This window comes from Dipodomys spectabilis, unplaced genomic scaffold (assembly GCF_019054845.1).
Source record: "Dipodomys spectabilis isolate Male_0828 unplaced genomic scaffold, ASM1905484v1 ptg000054l, whole genome shotgun sequence".
In the NCBI taxonomy this organism is placed as follows: Eukaryota; Metazoa; Chordata; class Mammalia; order Rodentia; family Heteromyidae; genus Dipodomys; species Dipodomys spectabilis.
Genome location: NW_024870731.1, coordinates 43,682,922 through 43,709,070, shown reverse-complemented (window position 1 = coordinate 43,709,070; position 26,149 = coordinate 43,682,922). Strand labels below are relative to the sequence as shown.

The 26,149-nt window shown below is 64.5% G+C and overlaps 1 protein-coding gene across 1 annotated transcript in view; it reads right to left on the bottom strand.

The window, feature by feature from the left end:
• Wnt7a (Wnt family member 7A) overlaps positions 1–26,149 on the bottom strand; it is a 51,381-nt gene that overhangs the window by 18,419 nt on the left and 6,813 nt on the right. The window contains exon 3 of the mRNA XM_042680181.1: positions 18,638–18,909. Within this exon, the coding sequence (XP_042536115.1) occupies positions 18,638–18,909 (272 nt within the window). The remainder of the gene's footprint in view (positions 1–18,637; positions 18,910–26,149) is intronic.

The following is a 26,149-nucleotide window of genomic DNA, read 5'->3' as shown; positions in this document are numbered from 1 at the left end:
GGTTCAAGTGGCTAAACACCTGCCTCGCAAGCACAAGGCCCTGAATTCAAACCCTAGTACTGATCAAGGAAGGGTCTGCCTCTCCCGGAGGGACCGCAGCGGGCGTGGTCCGGCCTGCCACGCAGCCTCCCAGCCTGCTGACGCCCCACCTCCTGCCCCACAGGCTGAGGCTCATTGGCTGAGGCTGTGGCCAGGCATTTGACAGTGTTCACAGCTCCTCCGGCAGTTCCAACATAAGGTCAGGGGAGAGAGCTGTGGTCTGTCCTTCCAGAATCTTCCAGAGCCTGTTGGGTGTTGTTAAAGGTGGTCAGACAGGTCCTCTGTCCTCAGGAACCCGCAGGGACACAAGCAGGGCGGCCCCCGACGTTCCTCCTGAGTGCGGACTGCCACAGGGCAGGCCGGGCCTCCTGCGCTCCCTCAGGGAAGTGGCCTGAGGTTCCGAGGAAGGAGGGCACGTTCAGGGCTGGAAGAGCAAGGGAAAAGGATCTCCCATAGACATGTCTGTTTGGCATGATGGCAGCAAAGGCTCAGGGCGAGACACCTGGAACACAGACCTGATGGTGAGACTCGACGGGAGGCTGCCGTGCTGCGGATGCGGGCCTCACCCCTCCTGCGGATGTGGGCCTCACCCCTCCTGCGGATGCGGGCCTCACCCCTCCTGCGGAGCCCGGCACCGCCAGGCATGGGGGTGGGGAGGTGGTTCACGTCTCCACCCTGGGCCCGGAGCCCCACGGCCTCTCAGCCTGCCCAGGTGGCCTCGTGCGGGGTTGGGCATGGGAGGCTGAGCCTCCGCTGCTGCCTCTGCCTGCGCCGCTTCCGGTCTCAGCTCCGGCTCCACAGCACCAAGAAACGCGTCCACTGGGGGTGCACCTCTGCTCAGCCCTCTCCTGCTGCCCCCCAGCTGCTGGGCGTGGGGGGATGTGGAATGGTTTCTCGGGTCTCCCTCCCTGGCCCATTGCAGAGCCCTCAACTGCCTTGTGAACGAGGCCCAGGCCCACCTCTCGGGAGACGCTGGACGCGCACGCACCCTGGGGATGGAGGTGTGACGGACGGAAAGGACGCACGGAGGAGCAGTGAGGGGCCGTGAGGAGAGAGCAGAGGGTGAGTGGGGGAGCACAGCAGGAAATGGCGTGGAGGGGATGGGGGAAGGCTGGGTGGCGGGAGTGAGCACCGCAGGGAGGGGGCTCCACAGCTCAGGCGCAAGGGGCCATTCTACCCAGGTGGGGCTGGCTTAGGCCACAGAACATGGAGGCTGAAGCCCTCCCTGGCCCACCCCGAGGGAGAGGCTTCGGGACAGTGCTCCTGACCAGAAATCAGGTCAGGCCTGGCTGACGCCCTGAGCCTCTGAGTATGCCAGGCCGCCCTGCCTGGACCCCTGCCAGCCCTTCGACCCTCCCCCCCCATCCTCGTCCCACAGCAGGCCCCCTGGGACGGCCGCCCTGCCGGCCTCCAGGCCTCACACTCGGGACACCTCTGAGACACCCTTGCTCAGGGCGGGAGCCTCCCGAGCAGACAAGAGGCTTCCAAGTCTTGATTCGCGTACAGGCCTGGTCAGCTGCGGGCAGGCCACCGAGGGTCCCTCGGATTCCCCGCCCCAGGGAAGAGAGAGTTTGGTGACAACAGACGCCATCTCAGGACCCTGGAGAGCCGCACGACCCCCTAGCCCCGGCCCTGCCTGTCCCAGGACTGTCCTTAGCCAGAATGTCAGCTGGCCTGAGACGGTGAGCCCCGCTTCCCCGCTGTCCCTGGGCCTGAGGCTGGCAGGCACCCTGGGAGCGGGGAGACCTACTTCTGCAGGTGGAACCGGCTGCGGATGTTTGGCACACGTTTTGCCACCGAGCCTCACCCAGCCTTCTTTATTTCCCAGTGGCTTCTAGAACATGTTGCACATTTGGCTCGTGTTACACTTCTATTGAACAGTGCTGGTAAGAATCCTTGCTCTTCCAAGTGTGACCCCAGGACCAGTACCTTAGTTTGTTTTCCATGGCCATAACTAAATCCTCAAGGGCTGGGTAAGGTATAAGGAGCAGAGGTTGGTCTTGCAGTCCCAGAGGCCTGTGTGGGGTGGGGTGTCACCCAGGGGGCTGTCAGCCCAGGTCACCGCCCTCCTGGGGACCCTACCCTCAATGCCTCACCTCCAAATGCTATGTGGGATTTGGGGTGCCGTCTCCAGCACCTGAGTTCCCGGGGTTTGTATTCCAAGCCCAGTGCCAGGCGGCATGGGTGTCACCTGGGAGGGGCTGGCCCCACCCCTCCCCCGCACCCTCCCCCAGGCCTGAGCCCCGAGCCAGAGGCCCCAGAGGAGGGTCTCCACACAGCGCTCCTGGCAGCTGGCGCTGCACGGGCCACCCACGGAGCCCTGTGCAGCCCTGGCCCGGGTCCTCACGAAGGAAGGGAGAGGAGCCCTCACCCCGCACCCAGCTCCGTCACGAGGAGGAAGAAGCCACCGGTGCCATACGCATGGCTCCGGGGCTCAGCTCGGGGTGGAGCAGGGCTGGCCAGGCCATGGCAGCCACCCCACAACCTCTCAATATCTGGGAAATCATGGCAGCCAGCAGAGAGATAGTTAACTGTTAAAAATCAACATCCCCCCAGCCACCCCTCTCCACGCCCTCACATTCCTCCTCTTCTCCCTGAAAACTTGGCCCACGGCGTTCGGTGGCACTAAATATAGAAACGGTGAGCAAGTAAATCACTCCGAGGTGCCGCGTGCTGCCCAGAGCCTGTCACAGCTGAGCGGACCGCCACGGGGAGCTGGGACTGTCGTTAAAATGCTGGCGGCCTCTGTCCAGAGACCCAGCCAGGGGGAGGGCCGCGGCCTCACGGGGCGGGCTGAGCCCACGCCGGCCCCAGGAGGCGGCGAGCGTGCCCAGCGAGCGCACCTGCTGTGACCCCCCGCCCCGAAGCCTCTGAGCCAGAGCCCCTCACTCCTGTGCCCAAGGCCTCCTGAACTTGCCTATCCTGCTGACTCGTGGGGTCCTCCGATGGCCCACTTCCTGTCCAGTCACCTCCACTTCCTGTCCACAGTCACCTCCACTTCCTGTCCACAGTCACCTCCACTTCCTGTCCGCCGTCACCTCCACTTCCTGTCTGCAGTCACCTCCACTTCCTGTCCACCGTCACCTCCACTTCCTGTCCACAGTCACCTCCACTTCCTGTCCAGTCACCTCCACTTCCTGTCTAGTCACCTCCACTTCCTGTCCGCAGTCACCTCCACTTCCTGTCCAGTCACCTCCACTTCCTGTCCGCCGTCGCCTCCACCTCCTGTCCACCGTCACCTCCACTTCCTGTCCACCGTCACCTCCACTTCCTGTCCAGTCACCTCCACTTCCTGTCCGCCGTCGCCTCCACTTCCTGTCCGCCGTCGCCTCCACTTCCTGTCCAGTCACCTCCACTTCCTGTCCAGTCACCTCCACTTCCTGTCCGCAGTCACCTCCACTTCCTGTCCAGTCACCTCCACTTCCTGTCCAGTCACCTCCACTTCCTGTCCGCCGCCGCCTTCTCCGGAGGCCTCTCCGCCTCCACACGCCCTCCCAGGCCGCCCTGCCTCCTCGTCCTGTTCAGTTCTCCATCATAGCATTTGTCACTCTCCAACAATAGTTTCTCTTTACATTTGATTGTTTGTTGTCAGACTTAGCCCAGAATGTCAGTTCCATAAAGGCAAGTAGCATGTCTAATCCTAGAGCCTAAAACAGTACCGGACGCACAAATAGCTGCTTAATAAATATTTGTTGAACGAATGAATGCATGGATTTCGAACCTTTTCTTTCAGCTGGTCTGGTGATCTCACTGGGAAAATGTCCAGCTTTCCAGCAATGAGCTCAGCTTTTTACCCATTCATTCAGTCAACTGCCCTCCCAAAGAACTGACCATCCATCCATCCAAACCTCCATTCAGTCATCCGTGAATATCCACCCATCCGCCCACCCATTGATCCCGCTGCACCCCAAATACTTCCTCCCTGTAATCTCAAATATCTGAGAGTCCATGCATCCATCCGTCCGTCCAGGCAGGCATCCACCATCTACCCACCCATCCACCCACCCATTCATCCATCCATCCACCCACCCAGCCATCCATCTATCTACGCATCCACCCACCCATCCATCCACCCATCCACCCATCCATCTACCCATCCTACTACTCAACACCAGTCCCCAAAGGGAGAGCTTCTTTTCTGGGGTTTCCTCCAACCAGGACATGCAGGTATTGACCCACTCTGCATCCTCTGTTACTACATCAGCCACTCACAACCCTGACTTATTTACCTCTGATTTCCGAGCTAGCATATATTGGTGGCAGTGAAGGATTGCTGAGTATCTGTTTCCCTTGGCTTGCTCGGCATCTCCTACGGGATTGTGGGCTCCCTGATGGCAGGAACTTTTTTTTTTTTTTTTTGGGTCCCGTCGTGGGGCCTGAACTCTGGGCCTGGGCGCTGTCCCTCAGCTCTTCAGCTCAAGGCTAGCGCTCTATCACTTGAGCCACAGCGCCACTTCCGGCTTTTTTCTTTTTGTTTATGTGGTGCTGAGGAATCGAACCCAGGGCCCCGAGCATGCAAGGCAAGCGCTCTACCACTGAGCCACCTTCCCAGCCAGGAACTATTTTTTAGTTATCTATTGCTTCTCCAAAATCTTCTCCGAATACTGAGAAGACACTGCATAAATGTTTAATGAATGACTCAGGGAACAGATGCAGAAGAGAGCAGGAAGAGGCAGGCCCGGAGCAGGACAGACCGCCTGCGCTCTGGTCCTCACTGTTAGCTGTGTGACGCTGGCCGACGCAAGTCTGTCCTCAGACTCCTCGTCTAAAAAAGGGAGACAGAACAGAACTTACTTCTCTAGGTTCTTCTGAGGATTCATAGAGATGACACGCTTAGGATAGTGCCTGAGTAAAATGAGAGTTATAGAGAAGGGTTTAGATAAAATGCTGGTTTACTGCCAGCCCCCCGCAAGTGTGGAAGTAGTGAAGGCAGGAGGCGCCTTGTCTCCCCTGGCTGTTCTCGGGGAGCCCTTCGGCAGGAAACGGTTTCCCAGCAAGCACTCTGTTTCCCAGACAGGTTGGGATTCTTGGGCAGGCAGACCACCAGTATTGTGTCAGGTGGTCAAGGTGCTATGTAGGAAAACAAAACAGGAGGGGAGGGGAAGCGGTGAGCCGGGAGGGACGCCTCAAATGCAGCCTCGCGGTGAGTCTTGAGCACAGGCTTTAGGAGGTGGTGGGGTGTGGGAGACAGCCTCCGGGCAGGCGGCGGCCAGTGCGAGGCCTGTTTGCCGAGCAACGAGGAGCCTGGCTTGGAGGAAGAGCAGACGCCCAGGGGAAGTGGAATTGGTGGAGAGGCGGCCCAGGGGGTTTGGCAGGTGGGGGGTGCGGGAGGCGTGGCTGTGGGCAGGAGGGACACGTGTGTGGGGTGCGGGTGCGCAGGCAGCTCCCCCAGCCTTGCAGCATACAATGGGGTTGCAGACCTTCCATCCTTGGGGTAGAATGAGAGGGAGAGGGTAACGCTCGACGGGCTTTCAGGTTGCTATGGTGACTGTGGGGCGCTGCGCGGGTAGCGGCAGCTGGCCGCCATAGCTGTCACAGCGCTGGGCGGGTGTCACCTCACCGAACCTGCACGGAGGACTGACAAGTGCGGTCCCAGCGCCTCCTTCCCAGGGAGGAAGCTCCGCCCAGCGAGGGGTGACGGCCCAGGGTCACCGGGGATTGAACCCCCACCCCGGCACAGAACCCAGGCCCAGGTGGGGAGCAGGGCGAGCGGCGTGGGGCGCGCTGGGCGGGCACAGCCTCGGGTCTGCTCGCCCCCGGCCGCGGGCTGGGCTGGGGACGCTGCTCTCCGGGGTTTCACACATGTACTTGTTAGGCTCCTGATTTCCCTCCACGCCTCCGGCTGCACCCCGTGTGCAGAAGAGGCCGCTGGCCAGGCCGCGGAGGGTGCGTGACAAGGTGGGCTGCTGGCAGGGAACGCTGGCTCTGGCGGGCACTCTGCCTGCGGGACTGCTCGGTTCTCCGTGCCTCAGTTCCCCCTCGCTGTCAGAGAAGAGCAGCGGGCCCGTCCCGGTGACGGCTGTGCTGAAGGGCGCAAAGAACGGGACGCGCACGAGGCGCCAGTGGGGCGAGCAGCGGAGGGCTGGCCTCTCACCTGCCCACAGGCCCCGCCCCACAGCCCCGCCCTCTGCCCCAGGCCCCGCCCCACAGCCCCGCCCTCTGCCCCAGGCCCCGCCCCACAGCCCCGCCCTCTGTCCCAGGCCCCGCCCCACAGCCCCGCCCTCTGCCCCGCAGCCTGGCTTGCTGCGCTTGCTGCTGCCTGGCCCCAGATGCCATCTGGCCTGTGTGGTGGCATTAAGACCCCCCAGAAGGTAGGAGCCAGGGACCCTGCCGTCGTGCCCAGGGGGACAGTGGAAGAAGCACTTGCCAGGGGAGGAGCTCTGGTAAGGGACATCAGCCAAGCACAGGCGTGTGCAGGAGCAGGGAAGGGACGTTCGTCCCCGGACCACCTGGCTGCCCCTCCCTGCCAGCTCCAGGACCGCCCTCCCCCTGCCCTGCAGCGCCCCAGCGCTAGGATCCCCCAGCAGAGGTGATAACTCTGGGAGCTCCCAGCCCTTCCCGAGGACAAAGGAGGCCATTGTGGCCGCCGGCCGCCTGAGACTCGTTCTCACTGCGCTGTAACAGCCTCCCTTGCTGGGCTGGTGGTCTTGGAGACCCCGGCCCCCCAGCCAGCGGCCACTCTGGGCACTCCTTCCAGGGGAAATCAGATGGACAATATTGGAGGCCTGGGCCGGCTGGAGGCCAGGGGGTGAGTGGCCAGGCGGCCACCCCTGCCAGGCCTGCCCACGGCCCTCAAGAATACTCCAGCACCCCACGGCCGCTGGCGTCCTGGTCAGAGCCGCCCAGGGGGCTCCGGGCACCCAGCAGCATCTCTGGAGCCGCTGACCACGCGCAGGAGTCAGACGTGTCATCCACGTACATGACCGTGCGGAGCAGCTCGGCGTCTGCAGGTGGAACCGTGCGGCACAGCTGGCGATGCCCACGGGGAGCCGCGGCCGGGCCCTGGCACCCCACCCTCCGCCCACAGCCCTCCCTGGCTGTCTCGAGACACTGGCTTGGGGATCATGTTGTCTTTTGTCTCCAGGAACGCCAGGTTCCAGGCTCTGGAGACACTGAGGAGAATCTCATGACTGCCAAGGAAAAGAAGGAAGAGCCTGGCGGGTCAGGAGAGGAGAGGAGGGGAGGGGAGGCAGGGGGGGAGGCCTGTGTCAGAGCAGGCCCAGAACCCGGCAGGAGCTGGCCAAGGTCTGTGTCCCAGCCCGGGGTGTCCTGGGCAGATGCCTGCCCGTGTGTCTGCTGGTCCAGACCTCCCGAGCCCCAGTGGCCTCGGTGGGTGGAGTTCCTCTCTAAACGGCCACATTCTGTCTTCTCCCGATGGAAGAGGCTGCCTGCCACGCCGCCAGAGCAGGTAGAGCACAATCCCGGAATGTGGGAGGAATGGGGTTTTCAGAGAGCAGAGGTTCTGACGGCACTTTGGCCTCACAGGACTCGAGGATGGAGGGGCTGAGTCCGAGCCCTCCAGCAGGCAGGATGGCTCGGGGTCTAACAACCAAGTCTGTGGCTGGGTTGGCTGGATTTGGTGACCAGCTGTGTGGCCTTGGGCAGCTTTCTTAATCTCTCTGGGCTGCCATTTCCCCACCATACAGGGAGAGTCCTGACCTGGGGGGCAGCGAGAAGTAGTTCTGGGGGTTAAATCGGAAGACACTGAAGCGCTGATCTTAGACCTACCTCGTTCCCATCTGTGTCCCCACGCCACTTCCTAGTGGTAGCTTCTTTCTCTCCTTAGCTGAACCTCATCTTTCCTGAGTCCCGAGCCTGCTCCTTCGCCTTTCCCTGCTTGTTTGGGGCTGGACCACAAGGACAGGTCCCCACCTCGTCCTCCTCCGGGCTCAGCAGCCCAGGCTCCCTGGGGCCCCGGGGCGGCAGCCTATGGCTGGCCGAGGCTGCTGCATGCATGTTGGGTTGGAAGTCCAGGGGTCCTAGCAGCCGAGCACCGCGGGGTGCCGTGGACCAGGCCCCACAGGCCTGTCCCTGCTGCTGGCCAGGGCCCCGCCACGCCCACCCCACCTCACCGCCTTCCTTCTGCACGCTGGCCCCTGCGGCCGCTGCGGCCCTGCTGACCGGAGCTGGCTGAGCCCTGCATCGGGGGGCCCCCCCGGCCCGCCCACTCTGACCTCCTACTGGCCTCTGTTCCTGTCCTTTTTTGGAGTCTTCCTCAGGGCCCACACAGGCAGTCTTTCCATCCATCAGAGGCCATCTGGGCCTCCACAGGTGCTGGCCTCGCAGGGACCGCAGCCTCCAAGCCACACGTGAACCATGCAGAGCCTGGAACGCGGGGCTCTGTGTGAGGCCCTGGGCTGTCGTGTGCCCAGAGGCAGACCCAGGCGGGCCAGGGCGGGGACGGGACTGGGGTGCTGTGTTGAGTGTCAGCTGGGGACAATGGAACGTTCTGGAATGGACAGTGGTGAAGGCTGAACAATACTGTTGGACTCAATGCCACCAAATGTGCACACAGAAAATGGTGACGGTGCAGTTTCATGACAGGCGTATTTATCAACGTTAAAAATAAACTTATTTTTAAGTCTTAAAAAAGAAACGTCGACTGTAAAAAGAAAAAAAAAAGCCAGGCTGTGGCTCGCGGCTGCAGTCCTCGCTAGCTGGCCGAGGTCAGGAAGGTCCAGCTCCAGCCACACGAGCCCGTGTGTGAGCTGGGAGCCGCGGCGGCCCGCCACCCCAGCGCGAGGGAGGTTAAACAGGCAGACTGCAGCGCAGGTGAGTGCCTGCGCAGGAAGCAAAACCCGCTCAGAACAAGGACCAGCACAAACAAGGGCTCAAGGTGGAACTCGTGGCAAAGCACCCGCCTAGCAAGCCTGAGCTTCACGAATGAAAAGACTCAGATGCGTGCATGCACCTTTAGGATGGAGTTCACTGTAGAGCCCCGGTTGGGCTCGGGCTCTCAACCCCCACTTAGACTCGCAGTGCTGAGCCTGTAGGAATGTGCTATCACACCCACAAACGTAAACGTCAGTGTGAAACCTTTAGGGTGGAAGATGTGGAGGAAAGTCTTTGGGGTCCGGGCTGAGTGAGGCACTCTTAGACAATGCTAAAAGCACTGAGAGTTTGTGACTCCTTTCGAAAGGCAGGAGGGAAGGAAGGGAGGACAGAGGTGATCCGAAAGGGAAAAAATTAGACTCTACCCTAGTTAAAAACGTTTGCTATGAAGTAAGAACCAAGCTACAGACTGGGAAAGGACCTTCACAGGCCACGTATCTGTTGAAAAGCCGCCACGGGAACACGTAAGGACGCGTCCAGAGCGGGGCAGCCCGAGGGGACTGAGGACTGGGCAAAACCGCGGCAGACTCTGGGGTGTGGGGTGTACGGGCGGCGGACACTGACACCCTCCCTCTCTGGGAGGACAGTGAAGGTCACGGGAGACATACACCCATCGGAGCGCAAAGAACAGGCCGGCACTACGGGGGGGGGGGGGGCGTGGCAGGCGGCACCACGGGGGGGGGGGGGGTGGCAGGCGGCACCACGGGGGGGGGGGGTGGCAGGCGGCACCACGGGGGGGAGGGCGTGGCAGGCGGCACCACGGGGGGCGTGGCAGGCGGCACCACGGGGGGGAGGGCGTGGCAGGCGGCACCACGGGGGGGAGGGCGTGGCAGGCGGCACCACGGGGGGCGTGGCAGGCGGCACCACGGGGGGCGTGGCAGGCGGCACCACGGGGGCGTGGCAGGCGGCACCACGGGGGGCGTGGCAGGCGGCACCACGGGGGGGGGGCGTGGCAGGCGGCACCACGGGGGGGGGCGTGGCAGGCGGCACCATGGGGGGGGTGGCAGGCGGCACCACGGGGGGGCGTGGCAGGCGGCACCACGGGGGGGGGTGGCAGGCGGCACCACGGGGGGGCGTGGCAGGCGGCACCACGGGGGGCGTGGCAGGCGGCACCACGGGGGGGGAGGGCGTGGCAGGCGGCACCACGGGGGGAGGGCGTGGCAGGCGGCACCAAGGGGGGGAGGGCGTGGCAGGCGGCACCAAGGGGGGAGGGCGTGGCAGGCGGCACCACGGGGGGGAGGGCGTGGCAGGCGGCACCACGATGGGGGGGAGGGTATGGCAGGCAGCCAGCCGCAGCCGCATTCGGATCCCGACATCCCCTAGGCGTGAGCTGACCCACCGCCCACCTGGGGAGGCTGTGCAGCCGCGGGGGTCTCTGTGCAAACACTCGGTCACTGTCCTTGGCGGACAGGACCCCAGCCCTCTGCGTCCTCTCGGCCTCGGCCGGGGGATGTAGTTTTGCTCTGCCCCACCCTCCTTCCGAGAAGTGCTGCTCCAGGCGCCGCGTGGGGGGACAGCCTAGTGTGGATAGAAACCTCCAGAACCGTGAGCCCGAGTCACTTCACCTCTGACTGAGGTGATGTCAGTGCTGATGCAGCAACGGAAGCTACCACTGCCCCGCGGAGCACTGCCCGGGGAGCCCGGAGACCACTGCCCGTGGGGGGATGAGGAGCACTACCCCAGGGAGCCCGGGGACCACTGCCCGTGGGAGGGTGAGGAGCACTGTCCATGGAAGGGTGAGGAGCACTGTCCATGGAAGGGTGAGGAGCACTGCCCCGGGAGCACGGAGACCGCTGCCCATGGGAGGGTGAGGAGCACTGCCCCGGGAGCACGAGGACCGCTGCCCATGGAAGGGTGAGGAGCACTGCCCCGGGAGCACGGGGACCACTGCCCATGGAAGGGTGAGGAGCACTGCCCCGGGAGCACGGGGACCACTGCCCATGGGAGGGTGAGGAGCGCTGCCCATGGAAGGTGAGGAGCACTGCCCTGGGAGCACGGGGACCACTGCCCGTGGGAGGATGTGGAGCACCCCCCAGGAGCATGAGGAGCACTGTCCCCCCAGGGAGCACTGCCTCCCAGAGGACGTGGAGCACTTCAGTGTGAAGCAGCCATGGGACATGGGCACATGGACATTGATCCCTGGGACTGGAATTCTGTGTCCTGTGAAAACTCCCTGTATACAAGTTCAGCACTGCTGCACTGTGAAAGCCCAGGCCCCTCACTTGGGGGGAAAGAAAAGGAACTACCGGCACAAGGAACAGCTCGAGTGAGCTAAGGGAGTTAGGCTGGGCAAAGGGTTGTGTTACATACACTTCCATTTACATACAGCCTTCTTGAAGGTTAACAGTATAAGAAAGATGGCTCACGCCTGTAATCCCAGCTACTCAGGAGGCTGAGATCTGAGGATCGCAGTTCAAAGCCAGCCCGGGCAGGAAAGTCCAAGAGAGTCCTATCTCCAATAAACCACCAGAAAACCGGAAGTGGTGCTGTGGCTCCAGTGGTAGAGCGCTCGCCCTGAGCTGAAGAGCTGAGGGACAGCGCCCAGGCCCAGAGTTCAAGCCCCACGACCGGCAACAGCAACAACAAAGAAAGATGGCGCCGACGCGTGGCTGTCGGGCGGCGGGGGTGGGGGCGGGGCCGCGGGGGTGGGCTTCACACCCTGCCGGTGGAGCTATGGGGTCTGCAGCCGTTACCTGGAGACACGGGGCAGGGGCACAGCGCTCCCTTGGCCTGCGAGAGCGCTGCCTACAGTATCTCAGCGTGCGTTTTATTTAAACCTACAGAAAGCCTGGTTACAACGGACGCTCAGGCCGGGGCTCACGTTCCGGTATGCCCACCGTTCATACAGTGCACATGATTGGTTATCTCACGTGGAGACTGAACGGGAGCCCTCCATTATGTCTGGCGGTGCTGCTCCTGAGGAAGACTCCCAGAAAGCCAGCCACCGGCCATGCCTTCCCGCATTCTCAGCGAATCTGAGCCCTTACCAGACACAGCTGTGACCCGGGCCGCCCCTGCCCCGGTGCTGCGAGCTCGCGGTGGAGCGGACAGCGGCAAGTACGCTGAGGACTGCGCAGGGAAGGTCGCTCTGCATTAAACGTCACCTGGAGCGGGTAAGGGCGGTGGTGAGTTGAGGCAGGCAGGTCAGGAAGGGCCTCCCGGGGCAGGTGCCGGAGCAGCCCTCGGAGCGGGACAGGCCCGGCTGGCGGCCGAGTGCGGTGGGAGGCCCGAGCAGGCGCAGCTGGAGACCCAAGAACTCCGTGTCTGGCCTGGGCGAGGCTGCGGGGCAGAGGAAAGCCGCAGCCCCAGGAAACCGGGGTTTGCCCCAAGCCTCCCCAAGTCCTGGCTGCCGGACCCTGTTTGTTCTGGAGAAGAGAATCCACCTCCGCCCAGATGTGGGGGGCACAGCAGCCCTGTCCCGCCTGGCCCGGCAGCTGGCTTCCGGAAGGTGGGGCCGCTCTGCGCGCCCCTGACATGCCACCGCCGTCCCCTCTCTCCATACAAGGAGCCCCTCATGGAGAGCCGGGTCTCTGGCTCCCCGAGCACCCAGACCAGATGGGACTGGGCAGGAAGGGACACAACTGACGCCCTCCGTGTGCGTGTGCAAGCGGCTGGGCAGGCACGGGAGGTGAGGGCGCAGGGTAGAATGCCACCCTCCCCAGAGCACCGCGCATCCCCGCCTGGGCCAGCCCAGCTCCAGCCGTTCAGCCCCCCCCCCCCCCCCCCCCCGCAGGAGACGGCCAGAGGCCCTGGCCTCCAGCAGCCTCCCAGCGGGGAGAGGCCGGGAGAAACAGGTGGGTGAGCGCAGGGGACCGGGCTTGGAGTGGTTTGTTCGGACCTATAAATATATTACAATGAGCCCTGTTGGTGCTGTTTGAGGGCAGAGCGGAGCCGCTGAGGTTGGCTGGAAAGCTCCCCTTGCTCAACAAATACATGCTGGTTTAGCAAGTTCAGCCTGGCTTCTCTCTAGCCGCCACCATGCAAGCCCAGGACCCCGGGCTTCGCTGTCCGCTTTGCTCCCCTTCCCGCAGCTCTGCAGAGACCCCGCTCTGGCTGCCACCTCCTGCCCGCAGCTCCCGGGAAGCTGCCCCAGCCAGGACCTCCCTTCAGCGAGGAAGGACTGGGCGCCAGTGGGCTGGCACCCAAGCTGCAGCTCCCCCAGCTCCCGCTGCATTGCCCCCTCCCACACAGGTCTCCCCTGCCCCGGGCCAGGCTGGGCGCGGCCCCTCTGCGGCCCGCTGGGTCCAGGCCCACTGCCCCCCAGGCCTTCCCCCACCCTGCCCGCCCCAGGGAGGAGCATCCTGCCACCGCCCGCCCTCACCAAGTGCTTTCTAGGCACGAGGCTTGAGGAGGAAGCGCAGGCCTTGGGCTGCATTCAAGGACTGTCCTGGCACAGGGGCACCTCCTCCCATGCTTCTTCAGAACCCGTGCTTGCTTCCCGGTTCTGGGGGTTTAGCCACGGCCTTCTGCATGCGCGTGCCTTGTGGTTCTGCCTGCCTCTCACCGACACGCTCTCTCTGTGCTGCTGGCTCTCTGGAGGGTGCCCCGGGGGGGATCTCTGCGCCGGCGGGGGGGGGGGGGGACCCCTGCGTCTCCCCGGCCATCCTCAGACACCGCACACGGGACCTGCGCCGTGTCGGTCCTTCGTGGCTCCTGGCTCTCCAGCATGTGCAGCCCGCGTCACCGTTCCTTCCCTCTTCCCTGACACCCCGACAGCCAGGCTGGAGGGCAGGGGCAGGAGCCACCTCGCCTCCCCACGCCCTGAGAGAGGCCTCAAAGCCACGCAAGATTCTGCCATCCAGAGATTTCCGCGCAGAGCTTCGGACTCCCCTCCTCCCAAGCTCGGGTCCTGATTCTTCACCCACCCGAGCCGTCCTGACCATCTATGGCCCCAGCCAACAGACTGGCGTGCCCCTGAAGCGCACCCTCCAAACCAGCCCTCCCCAGAAGGGCTCGAGGTCTTGAAGCTGCCCTTCTCAGACCTGTATCACCCCTTCGTCCACAGGGGCTAAGGAAGGGCGGCCTGCCCCGACTGAGCAGGGCCTGGCCTCTGCCCGCAACCACGTCGGCCCCCCCAGGCCTGGCACCATGCCCACGTGGCCCTGTTGACTCCTCCTCCTCTGCCAGTGGGGGGTGGGCACCGGGCCTCCCTGGGCTCCCCTTTACTTTGCACCAGCTGCTGACGCGCCCGGGCGAGGTCAGGTTGAGTCTTGTCTACTCAAAGCAGAAGTGAAGCTGCCAGCTATAAACACCATGTGATCCTTTCCAGCCCAGCCATGGATGCAGCAGCCCCCTCCCCAGCACACGCCCCCCACCCCAGCACACATCCCCCCCCAGCACACATCCCCCCCCAGCACACATCCCCACCCCCCCAGCACACATCCCCCCCCAGCACACATCCCCACCCCACCCCAGCACACATCCCCACCCCACCCCAGCACACATCCCCCCCCCAGCACACATCCCCACCCCACCCCAGCACACATCCCCCCCACCCCAGCACACATCCCCCCCCAGCACACATCCCCACCCCAGCACACATCCCCACCCCAGCACACATCCCCACCCCAGCACACATCCCCACCCCACCCCAGCACACATGCCCCCCCAGCACACATCCCCCCCCACCCCAGCACACATCCCCCCCCACCCCAGCACACATCCCCACCCCCACCCCAGCACACATCCCCCCCACCCCAGCACACATCCCCCCCACCCCAGCACACATCCCCCCCACCCCAGCACACATCCCCCCCCAGCACACATCCCCCCCAGCACACATCCCCCCCCAGCACACATCCCCACCACCCCAGCACACATCCCCCCCACCCCAGCACACATCCTCCCCCCAGCACACATCCCCACCCCACCCCAGCACACATCCCCCCCCAGCACACATCCCCACCCCACCCCAGCACACATCCCCACCCCACCCCAGCACACATCCCCCCCACCCCAGCACACATCCCCCCCACCCCAGCACACATCCCCCCCACCCCAGCACACATCCCCCCCACCCCAGCACACATCCCCCCCCACCCCAGCACACATCCCCACCCCAGCACACATCCCCACCCCACCCCAGCACACATCCCCACCCCACCCTAGCACACATCCCCACCCCACCCCAGCACACATCCCCCCCACCCCAGCACACATCCCCCCCCACCCCAGCACACATCCCCACCCCAGCACACATCCCCACCCCACCCCAGCACACATCCCCACCCCAGCACACATCCCCCCACCCCACCCCAGCACACATCCCCACCCCACCCCAGCACACATCCCACCCCAGCACACATCCCCACCCCACCCCAGCACACATCCCCCCCACCCCAGCACACATCCCCCCCACCCCAGCACACATCCCCACCCCACCCTAGCACACATCCCCACCCCAGCACACATCCCCCCACCCCACCCCAGCACACATCCCCACCCCACCCCAGCACACATCTCCCCCACCCCAGCACACATCCCCCCCACCCCAGCACACATCCCCCCCACCCCAGCACACATCCCCCCCACCCCAGCACACATCCCCCCCACCCCAGCACACATCCCCACCCCACCCTAGCACACATCCCCACCCCAGCACACATCCCCCCACCCCACCCCAGCACACATCCCCACCCCACCCCAGCACACATCCCCCCCACCCCAGCACACATCCCCCCCACCCCAGCACATATCCCCACCCCACCCTAGCACACATCCCCACCCCACCCCAGCACACATCCCCCCCCACCCCAGCACACATCCCCCCCCAGCACACATCCCCACCCCAGCACACATCCCCACCCCAGCACACATCCCCACCCCACCCCAGCACACATCCCCACCCCAGCACACATCCCCCCACCCCACCCCAGCACACATCCCCCCCCACCCCAGCACACATCCCCCCCCACCCTAGCACACATCCCCACCCCACCCCAGCACACATCCCCCCCCACCCCAGCACACATCCCCTCCCACCCCAGCACACATCCCCCCCCACCCCAGCACACATCCCCCCCACCCCAGCACACATCCCCCCCACCCCAGCACACATCCCCCCCCCAGCACACATCCCCCCACCCCAGCACACATCCCCCCATGGCAGCCTAGGGCAGAAGGATACTGAGGAACCCCTGCAGGTCAGGGAAACAAGAGATCCCGAGAGGTGGTAGAGCCGTGGCCGTGAGTGGCTGACTTGACTCCAAACCCAGGCGACGGGTGTCTGGGTCCTGGAGCCCCGTGGCAGGGCAGGAGGGAGGGGGAGGCCTTGGGGCAGGAAGACCACTTCCTGCTGTGCTCCCGTCCAGGGCCGCCCTGCTGGGGCCTGAGGACAAGTGGGGGCCTTCTCGGGCCTCCGTTTCTACCAGTAGGCCAGGCTGGAGTCGCCTGGTGTGCCCAGGGTCCGTCGCTGCGCGGGCTGGGAGAATACACGGCCCCTGGGTGAGCTCTGCTTTTCCAGGAAGCCACCAAGGGTCCCCTACGCAGCGTGGGCGTGTCTGCGCCAGGCCGGGCCGGGCCCACCGCACTCCTGCGTCCTCTCCCAGTCCCTTCTATGACTTCCTTTTGAAATGTAATTTTATTTCATCCTTAAGGTGATGTACAGACGAGGCTCTGTGACTCCCAGCCTTCCCGCGCCAGCTGGCCAGGCGCTCAGTTCTCCCCACGCACGCCAGGGTGTGGGTCCTGCTGTGCCACAGACACCAGAATCTCTGTCCTTGGCAAGCTGGCGGTCGCGGGCAGAAAGCCGCCGCGCACACTCGGGACGCTGTCCGAGAAGAGGCTGAGGCCCGGGCAGCACGCTGCACCTACTGCCAGGCCCGGGGGATGACCCCAGGCCACCCCACTGCCGACCTGCAGATCAGCCAGTGTGCATCGCTCTGCACCGCCAATCCCCTCCTCCGGGTCTTTACCCACTGTCCCCACACCAAGCTCCAGGCCCCTTCTCTGCTCTGCTCAGCCCAACCCCCCTTCTGTTCTGGCCACCTCCTCCAGGAGGCCCATCCAGAGGCCTCGGCAGCTCCATTGTCATCCACCCCGACTTCCTCCTGCCATTACTAACTCTCCTGCTTGACAGGCATGCTCAGCCGGGGCTGAGCACGGGGGACGCCAGGGCCGGCGCCCCTTGCTGGCCATCTTCCCCCTCACTTCTGCCCTGAGGCGACAGGAAGGAACGCAGAGCCAAGGAGAAAGGATGCGAGCGTGGAGGTCCGGCGCGCTGGGTTGGAGTGTGGCTTCCCTTACACGCATGTGACTGGGCGGTGTGGCCTTCCGCAGGAGGGGGAGGAGAAAGGCCACAGGCCCACGGAGGGTGCGGAGCCCGCCGCTCCCCTCCCCGCTCCCCGGCCACGTGGGCAGACCTGTCCGTAGGTGGCAGGTGTGTGAGTGTCTTCCAGTTCCTGTGGTGATCTCTGATCTTCGCTTTCCCCCCCATTTATGAGGACAGCACTAGGGTATGACCCAGGGTTCAGACACTCACTCTATCACTTGAGCCACGCCCCCAGCCCCCTCTTTTTTTTGTTTAGGGTCAAATCTGATCCTCGTCTTTGTCCCCCTGGCGCTGCGATGGCTGGTGTACCCAGGCTTTTCTGTTGATGAGGCCTCACCAGCTTTTTTTTTGTCCAGGTTGCCTGGAAGCCTGCTCTCAGCCTCAGCTGTAGCTGGGATGGCAGGTAGACGCCATCTCACCCAGCTTTTTGTTGAAATGGGGTCTTGTGACCATTTGGCCCAGGGCGGCTTTGTCCTCTGCCTCCTGAGTAGCTGGGGTTCCAAGTGTGACCCACCAGCACCTGTCTGCCTTTCCTATTTTTTTTACAGACCAGCTTAGAGAAGACAGGCTTGCACACAGAAATCGGAAGTCCTGCTACCCTGAGCCCAGACCCCTCCATGGTTACAATGGGGCCCTGGATGGGCCTTGCTCCCGGCCGGCCGTGGCTCTGCACGGCCTCCCTCCAGCTGCTCCTCCTTGGCTCCCCGCCTCATCGATCATTCTCTACAGCGCAGCTTCACAGCCCTCCAAGGTGGGCATGGAGCGGCCTTTGAGACCTTCCAGAGCCCACGTCCAGCACTGCCCACGCAGGCAGCGCTGATCTGGGTGCCCGAGGCAGCTCTCCAGGCCTGCTAGTGTCCCCTTGGTCCTTCCCAATAGCTGCGGTCCAGTTGCTTACGGTGCCGGGGCCTCTGTGACTCCCACCCCTCACCCCTGACCTGTGCCCCTGGCCTACCGATGCTCTGGTCCTCGTGCTCTTGGTGGGCTGGCTCCTCACGGCACAGGGGTCCCAGCCCCTTCCCAACCAGCCAGCTCCCCGGGACGTGCTAGGTCTCCACTGGCTCTCTTCCTCTGGGCAGAGAACCCGGAATATCGGAAGAGGCCATGCCAAGGGGACAGCCTCCTTTGTTGTCTGAGCGCCCGATCTTGGCCTGGTGAACGGCCCTGGCGGTGGATCCCGCAGCCCTCGCTGCGGCCCTCGCCGCAGCCCTGGCCACAGCCCTCACCCCCGCGGACCTTGCGATGAGAGCCCTCACGCGGCCCTCGCCCATCTTCCTGAGCCATCGCCCATTTGTTTCCATGGGGATTTGGTTCTTCAACCTCTGCTGTAGCCAGCAAGATACACGCCAAACACACATCCTGGACCAGCAGCAACCGACACCGTTAGCAGAAGGACGCGAAGGGCAGGGCCCTGCCAGTCACCGCGGGTCGCCCGCACCAGCCGGCACCGCCAGCAGCGCGGGCGCGAGGGCCGCCGGCCCCTCCCTGGCTGCCTACCTTCCGGCCGGCCTCGTTGTTGTGCAGGTTCATGAGAGTCCGGGCATTCTGCTTGATCTCCCGGGCGTCCACAAAGACCTTGGCGAAGCCGATGCCGTAGCGGATGTCGGCGGAGCAGCCGCCCCACTTCCAGCCCTCGTCCCGGTGGTACTGGCCCTGCTTCTCCTTGTCGCAGCCGCAGTCGCTCAGGTTGCCCTGGGTGCAGGCGGCCGTGATGGCGTGGGCCACGCCCGCAGCGATGATGGCGTAGGTGAAGGCGGCCTCGCGGCTCCCTGAGAGGGCAGAAGAGCGGAGAGAGCTCTGTAGAGCTGACCGTGGGGCCACTGCCCCAGGCACCTCGGGAGAAGATGGCACCGGCTCAGGAGCTCTGGATCGTGAGCCCGAAGACCGAGCGAGCATCCGTTTCTAACGGGCCAGGAAACTCCGCTTGTCACGTGCGCACCCATCCCATGCGTGCCTGGGGGAGTCAGCCACGCAGGAGGGGACTGGGCACAGGCTGGCTGCCCGGGGAGGGGAGTCCAGCCCGTCTCCACCCACTGCCCCTCCCTGGCCACCCCAACCTGTCCAGGGCTCATGGCACCCCGCGGTGTGCAGGGGCCAGGGGGCGGCTTCCTTCCAGGGGCGCTCACCCTGGCCGGGTCATTGTGGCCAGTGACTCCCCCCATGTTCTCCCAGGCTGTAAAATGGGGCATATGGATAGATCTCCTCACAGCCTGTGCCGTGGCTCACTAGCCTGCTGAAAAAATAGCTCCTAGTCCTGTGGCCCGGTGCTCCTGTGTGTCCCTGTGTGCCCCCCGCTAGACGTGGCCAGCTCTGGTGGCTGTGGAGGCCCCTGAGCCACAGCGCGGGTCCTGGGCGGGTGCCGGTGCGCTGCCCCCTTGCCTTGGCATCTCTGGGCCTCACTCTCTCTCTGGGGGACTGACCAGGGCAGGAAGCGGGTGTGGCTGGGCAGGGAGAGCCAGCACCTGATGGGCAGCGTCTCAGGGAGATGTCACACGCAAGGAGATGTGGCAGCGAGGAGATGGCCAGCAAGCAGGGCGGGGGCCTGCCCCCTCCAGGGAACTGCCGGCCACATCTCTGCCTCTGCACGGGTCGAAGGCCACATTTACCCCTGCAAGGCCACGGACGACTGGCTCCCCGAGACCCTGGAGGGGCTTCAGACAAAGCACCCCACAGACTGCAGCGCTCCCAACACAGCCCCGGGAGAGCAGAGACACAGCAGGGTGAGGGCATGGAGGAAAGGCGGCCGGGGAGCTCTGTGCCACGGATGGCGGCCGGGCCCAGGGCAGGTCAGCTGCCTCTCCATGCTCCACTGTAAAACCGGGGGACTGTCAGACCCATTTTATTCTACTGGCAGTGAGGAGCAGCGCAAATTGCCAGCGGCAGAGTCTGCACAGAGCTTGTCTCGGTAAAATGTCCCCAGACACTGGGGATGGCAGGTCCCCACAGACCTGGAGAGCTTGGGTCTCTACAGCCGAGGACGGGGTCGGGGGGGTGGGCACGGAGGAGGGGCTGGCCGGGCGGTGCACCCCTGGAGGGTGGCCAAGCCGAGCTGCTCACCGCCCCTGGAACCCCAAAGTGGCAGAGTTGTCCCAGGGATTAAACGACTCCAAGGTGCAGGGGTGCGTGCACCTGTGCTGTCCGAGCCGGCCCGAGCCTGGCGAGCCCCTGCGTCCCACTCCCTGTGGGCTCAGGGCCAGGGCAGGTTGGCCACCACCAGCCCGGGGCTTCCGGCATTCTGCACACAGCCCCCATGGCCTCCATCCCGGTGGGCACCGCCCAGGCTCTCCAGGTCCCCCAAGCTGGCGTGACCGCCCAGGCGAGGCTTGGCAGCCAGCTGGGGTGCACTGGTGCCCCTGGCTTCTGCCCCAGCCACCGTTCCCATCAGGTGTCCGAGGTGGGCCACCGGACCTGGCGCAGCGTGCAGAGGACAAGGCGGCAGTGCCGGCGGCCCGGGTCCCTGCCTGCACCTGCGCCAGCCGCTCGCGGAAGAGCGCGCGGGTCCATCCTCTCGTGAGCTAACGGCCTCCCTGTCTGGAAGAGGAGAGCGAGGCTCCTGGGGGGGCTCGCAGGGTGGGAGGACGGGGGACGGGGAGCGGGCTGAGCCCGTGCCGGGTGGCGGCCCGCCTGGCTCTCTGTGCTGCACCCCGCAGCCATCCCTTTAGGACAGACTCCGCCGCGTCGCCGAGGGAAGAGGCCTTGAGCCCTCAGCCAGCCCTGGGCTCTCGGCCGTCCCAGCCCCACCCGGACAGGGACTCCTCTGGCCAAGGCCACGACTCCGACTCCTCCAACGCTTCGAAGTCCTGTCAAGAGGTGCGTTCACTTGTCAGCTAGAAGCACTTAAACACGGCGGCTTGCCCAGCTGGAGACGGGGTATGAGGGCGGACAGAAACGGGCAGAGTCCTGGAACCTTAAGGTTGTGCTCGCGGTGTGAGAAGCCCTACAGGCCATCCACCTGCAAACTTCTTCCCTCTCCCCGGGCAGGGTGTGGAGACTGAGGCTGGGAGATGCGGTGACGCCCGGGAGAGCTCGGACGCACGCCTGGGGGAAACAGGTGCTGAGCGCGCTCCACTCCAGCTCCGCGCCACACCTTCCCCAGCCGCTGGCCGCCCCTTCCCGGTTCCCCCGGAGCCTCTGCCTCCTGGGGGCCGCTGCGGGGAGAGGCGCGGGCTGCAGAGGGTCCCATGAGAGACGTGAGTGGCACAGGTGCGTGGGGGCACGCGGGGCGGCTGACGTGTGCACTGTGGGTGTGCACCGGCCATGGGCGGCGCCTTTCCACAGCACTGAGGGGTGATGGGACCTCTGAGGCTCACAGCCCAGCCTTGTGCCACGCACCCCGACTCCCCGCCACCTCTGCCAGGCCTCTCAGGGGGCTGGCTGCACCCTCTCAGGGGTAGGCTGCTCCTCCCAGGGGCTGGGGAGTCTGCCCAGAAGAAAACCCTCCCCACCCCAGGAGAACAGGAAGACCCTCCAGCAAACCCTGCCCTGGCTCCCCGACACCACGCCCGAGCCCCGCCCCTCTGCGCCGACACACGCACCCACAGGGCAGAGCCCTCTGTGGCCCCTAAATCAGAGGCGGGCAGAAAGTCTGGGGGCTTCCCCCAGAGTGACAGGCTCAGGTTTCCCCTGGGTCACCAGGTCTCAGGAGAGAGACTGGAGTCGGGGATCCGGGGTGCACCCCTCAAGCCTCCCGCAGCTCTGGGTGAAGTGGCCGGGGCGCAGGCTGGGCTGCTCCCACCTTGGCTGAGATGCTGCTCTGCCTCCCCGAGCCTTCGCCTTTGCCCTAACCCGGAGTTGCCCCAGAGTGAAGAGGCTCCGGTGACAGGGCTCGGGAAGGCGGTCCCCGAGGAGGAGGCCCAGCCCAAAGCGGCCGACGCCCTCCACCCGGCAACAGGGACAGAGGAAACGCGCCGTGTCCCAGCCGCCCGAAAGATTCCACCCACCGCCTGCGCACCGCGGCTGGCACCGGAATATTATCTGGGTGTATTTACGGTATCTCACTGGAAACCACAAAGTGCATTGCATTGTTTTTTCTCTTTTGCTATTTAAAGCCAACTGGTCAGAGAACGAGCAATGGGCTGTGATAAGGCTGAAATAGGGCGATTTGGAAAACAGATGGAAACAGGCTGCCCTTGCCAGCCTTGCGTGCCAGGATCCCAGCCACACAGAGCTATCCAGAGAAACCGGGGAGACAGCGAACAACCTGAAGATTCGGGGCCTAGGGGCCGGTCAGCGTCTGCGCTGTGGGGGAGGGTGACAGCTCAGAGGCCACATCCCCCCCCCCCCCCCCCCCGCCATGTCCTGCTCAGATTCAGCCACCAACAGGGCGGCAGGGCCCCTGCTGACACCCCGCGCCCCGCCGTGCGGGCAGCCTGTCTGTCCCTGGGTTTGTGCTGACTTCGGTCATCACCACGCTCCAGCCAGGCCCTGGGGGCCTAGGTGGGTGATCTGTGAAGTCTCTGGCGTTGAGTGCAAGACCGTGTTTGTGCGTGTGCATGCGTGTGTGTGTGTGTGTGTGTGTGTGTGAAAGCAAGGGTGTGTGTCTGGGTCTGCCTATCACAGGAAAGCTGGGGAGAGAACGGTGTAACAAAAGGCTCATCTCAAAGAATAGTGTCAGGAGAGCTAAAATCCAGGATGAACTGAGGCTTGCAAAAAAAATGCCAACGAGACAAAAAGCCCTTTGTTGGCTGCTTTCTAAGCGAGAATGCGGGAAAGAATAGGGCTTTGGCTTGGGCAAGATGGCGCATTGTTAAGAAACGGCAGAGAGAAAGCGGAGTGGTCTGCCCCTTGCTCTGTCTCTCTCTTGGAAGGGGCTTCAAGGCCATCATTCCCAGCACCCACTCAGCCTGAGATGGGAAGGGATGGAGCCGTGTGGGGACGAGCCTGGGCCCAGTCTCCCACCCCAAGGAGAGGAGGGAGGGGCTGGGCTGGGGTGCCTGCCGGAGCGGGGGCCGCACGGAAGCAGGCAGAAGCCCCAAAACGCATGGGAGCTTCCCAGCTGGTGGACAGAGGAGGCTGGACGGACACCAGGGGCTGAACGCTAAGCCATCGTGCCCATCCTGGAAAAATTCCAGCCAGAGTACCCGACAGGGCCGTGAGTGTGTGGAAAAGATCACGAGCCGGAAAATCACTACTTCTTTATCAAGGATAATGGTGGCGACATAGAAAATTTTTACGTGCGCAAAGAACACGGTTATCTCCCCACATCCTGTCTCCGCCCTGATTCAGGCCCTTAGCGCCCCCCCCCCCCCAGGCAGAGCCATCCAGATGTGTGTCCAGAGCCCGGTGTGGAGGCCCAGTCCCCGCCTCTTCCTGCAGCCTCTCTGCTCTCTGCCCAACACCCCAGCATCCCGGAGGCCCAACTTCTGGCCCACAGGCTCCTGTCCTGCCCGGGTCACACTGCCAAGCCCTTCCTGTCCCCTGGCCTTCCCCTCCTGGGCGTTGGTCCAGCCTCTCTATCAGGGGACCCCTGCGGACAGCTCTGTGCGGTGCACGCCTGCCCCAGCTCCCAGAGCACTTTTCCACACTTCAGCCCTGACCTCCCCGGCTCATGCCGGCCTTGCGCTGCAGATTCCCCGTGGCTAAGTCCCGAGGGTTGTGGGGAGCATCCCCAAGCATTTCACATTCACGAACCGAACCAGAGACACCTGAGGACCAAAAAGTAAAATCTCACAGCCTTAGCTGTGCGTCTGTGCTCCGCCCTGCATGGAGGGCGCCCTGCTGTCCACGCTTCCTTAGCGATCCATTGCCCGGGATGCAAAACTGGGTCTGAGTTCCGTGGGCAGCTGCAGGCACCGGCAAAGGCAGTGGTAAGGTAGATCTCACCGTTCCTGTCAAAATCCCAGGGCAGACTGTGTCCCTGCTGTGCCCGTGGGGAAGTGTGTTGAGGGTTAGGTACCTTGAACAGATTGGGGAGGCGGGGGGGGGGGCAGCCAGCGCGCAAGCTGGTGAGCCGAGGCGCGGGAGCGGGGCCTGGCGGACCCCGGCTCCGGCCGCCCTCGTGTCTGCAGGACTTCGCAGGCGTCCCATACGCTTTGGGCGCTGTGACGCCGTCAGCACCCGTCTCCCCACAGCCCCGCTTCCTTCCCCAGGGAAGGGCAGGGTGGGAGAAGGGTCCAGAACCGAGGCTCTCAAGCTCTGAGGCAGGGCGTCCCGCCTCGAGCCCGCCGCCCTTCTCATCTGCGGGAAGCCGGGGGCAGTGTGAGCAGAGTTTGCGCAGTAGCGGAACTCAGGTGGTGCTGATGGATGGGGCCTCCACTGAAACGAACCCAAGTGGATGTGTGCGGGGGCGGAGGGTGTCGTTCAGCCTCATCCTGGGAGGTTCAGGGCTCAGAGGTCCTGGGGACACCCAGGCTGGAAAGGAGTCCACCTGCCCAGGCCATGCCCCGTGCCAGGGCAGGGAGAAGGGGTGATTGACAGGCCCAGGCTCTGTAGACACTTAGGCTCGGGGAGCAGCCTGGCACGGGCTGTGTTCTTGCACAAGTAAGCAAAGGCATTTTCGAAAGTGTTGGATGTGGGAAAAGCTGCGTCAGGCATGTGTGTGTGTGGGGGGGGGGGGGGTGTCCAGGAAGGCTTCCTGGAGGAGGTGGCCCAGAGGAGAAGCCCCTGCATAAAGCCAGGGCGCAGGCTGCCCAGTAGCACTGGGCTGCCCCTCCCATGTGCTCTTTACCCCAGAGAGGAGTAGGGTCAGGGACTGGGCCAGCATCCGGGGCACTGTTGCTCCCCCAGAGCCTCCACAGCCTCGGTGCTGCCCGTGTGCCAGGCTCTGGTCAGAGTCTGGCTCCCCACAGAGCTTCCTCCCACCTGGAGAGGCGGCCATGATCCCCAAAGTCCAGAGCAGACTCTGGGAGCGCTTCCTAGCATGCTCACACTCGCCCACCACCTACAGGCCCATCCCTGCCACACGGGCACGTCTGTGGCCAGGAAGCCGCCAGAGCGACCCTGCACCGGACCACCCACCGCTGGCCACTGCGCTGGACGAGCAGGACCTAGGCCGTGAAGTGGCCCAAGTGGAAGAGAGGCAGGGAGAGATGGGAAGTCCACACCAAGCGGTCGAGGGCTCTGAGGGGAGTGAGGAGGGAGGGACCAAGAGGGCACATCCAGGGGTTAGCATCCAGAGCTCCCACATGGGCGTTTGGGCAGAGGCCTGGACGGGGCAGAGAGGAGGGCCGTGCACGGAGGAGACCCTGCCTGGAGTGACCGGAGTGACCAGTCGCTGGAGTGGCCGCGAGGAGGTCAGTGTTCTCACCAGGAGGGGGTGGGAATGGCCCGGATTTAGGTTTGGGAATCAATCTGATGAGTTTAGTGTATCCATGTGCCCGGTGGCCTCCACCAAAGCAAGAATAAACGCCGGAGCATGCCCCCACTCCTGTGCTCATGCGGGATGCGCCCAAGGCCTCCTGGGGGAGAAGGGAAGCGGCTGTCTCCCGCCCTCCGGATGCGCCGTGCGGTGTGGCTGTCCCGGCTGGGCGGCTGCAGATGGGCAGACAGGGCGGAAAGGTGAGGGACAGCCCCCGTGAAGTCACGGCAGCGTGAGGACTGCACAGGATGGGAATCTGGTCCCAGGGTGCACTGTACCACCCATGGCCAGCAGCAGGGCAGGACCCCCTCCCCGCAGCTCACATGCGCACCCCATCTGCAACCCAGCACGCACCATGCATGGCAGCCCCGCCTCACACCGCCTGGAGCTTTGGAGAGCGGAGACAGACACCCTTCTTCCGCGATGATGGGACCACGTGGGGGGATGGCTGGGAAAGGTCCTCCGTGGAGGGCTGTGGCATGCCAGGGTGAGGCCCATGTGGCCTGAACCCCCACGCAGCCGGCGCTCTGCCCCACGCAGCCGGTGCTCTGCCCCACGCAGCCGGCGCTCTGCCCCACGCAGCGCTGGCTCCCATGCTCACATCGCCAGGTGGAAGGGAACTGGGCAGAGAGGAAGGGCAGCTGGAGCGGGAGCTGCAGCCTCCTCCATTCTCCAGGAAGCAGAGGTCAGAGCCACGGGGCCCTGGGCATGAG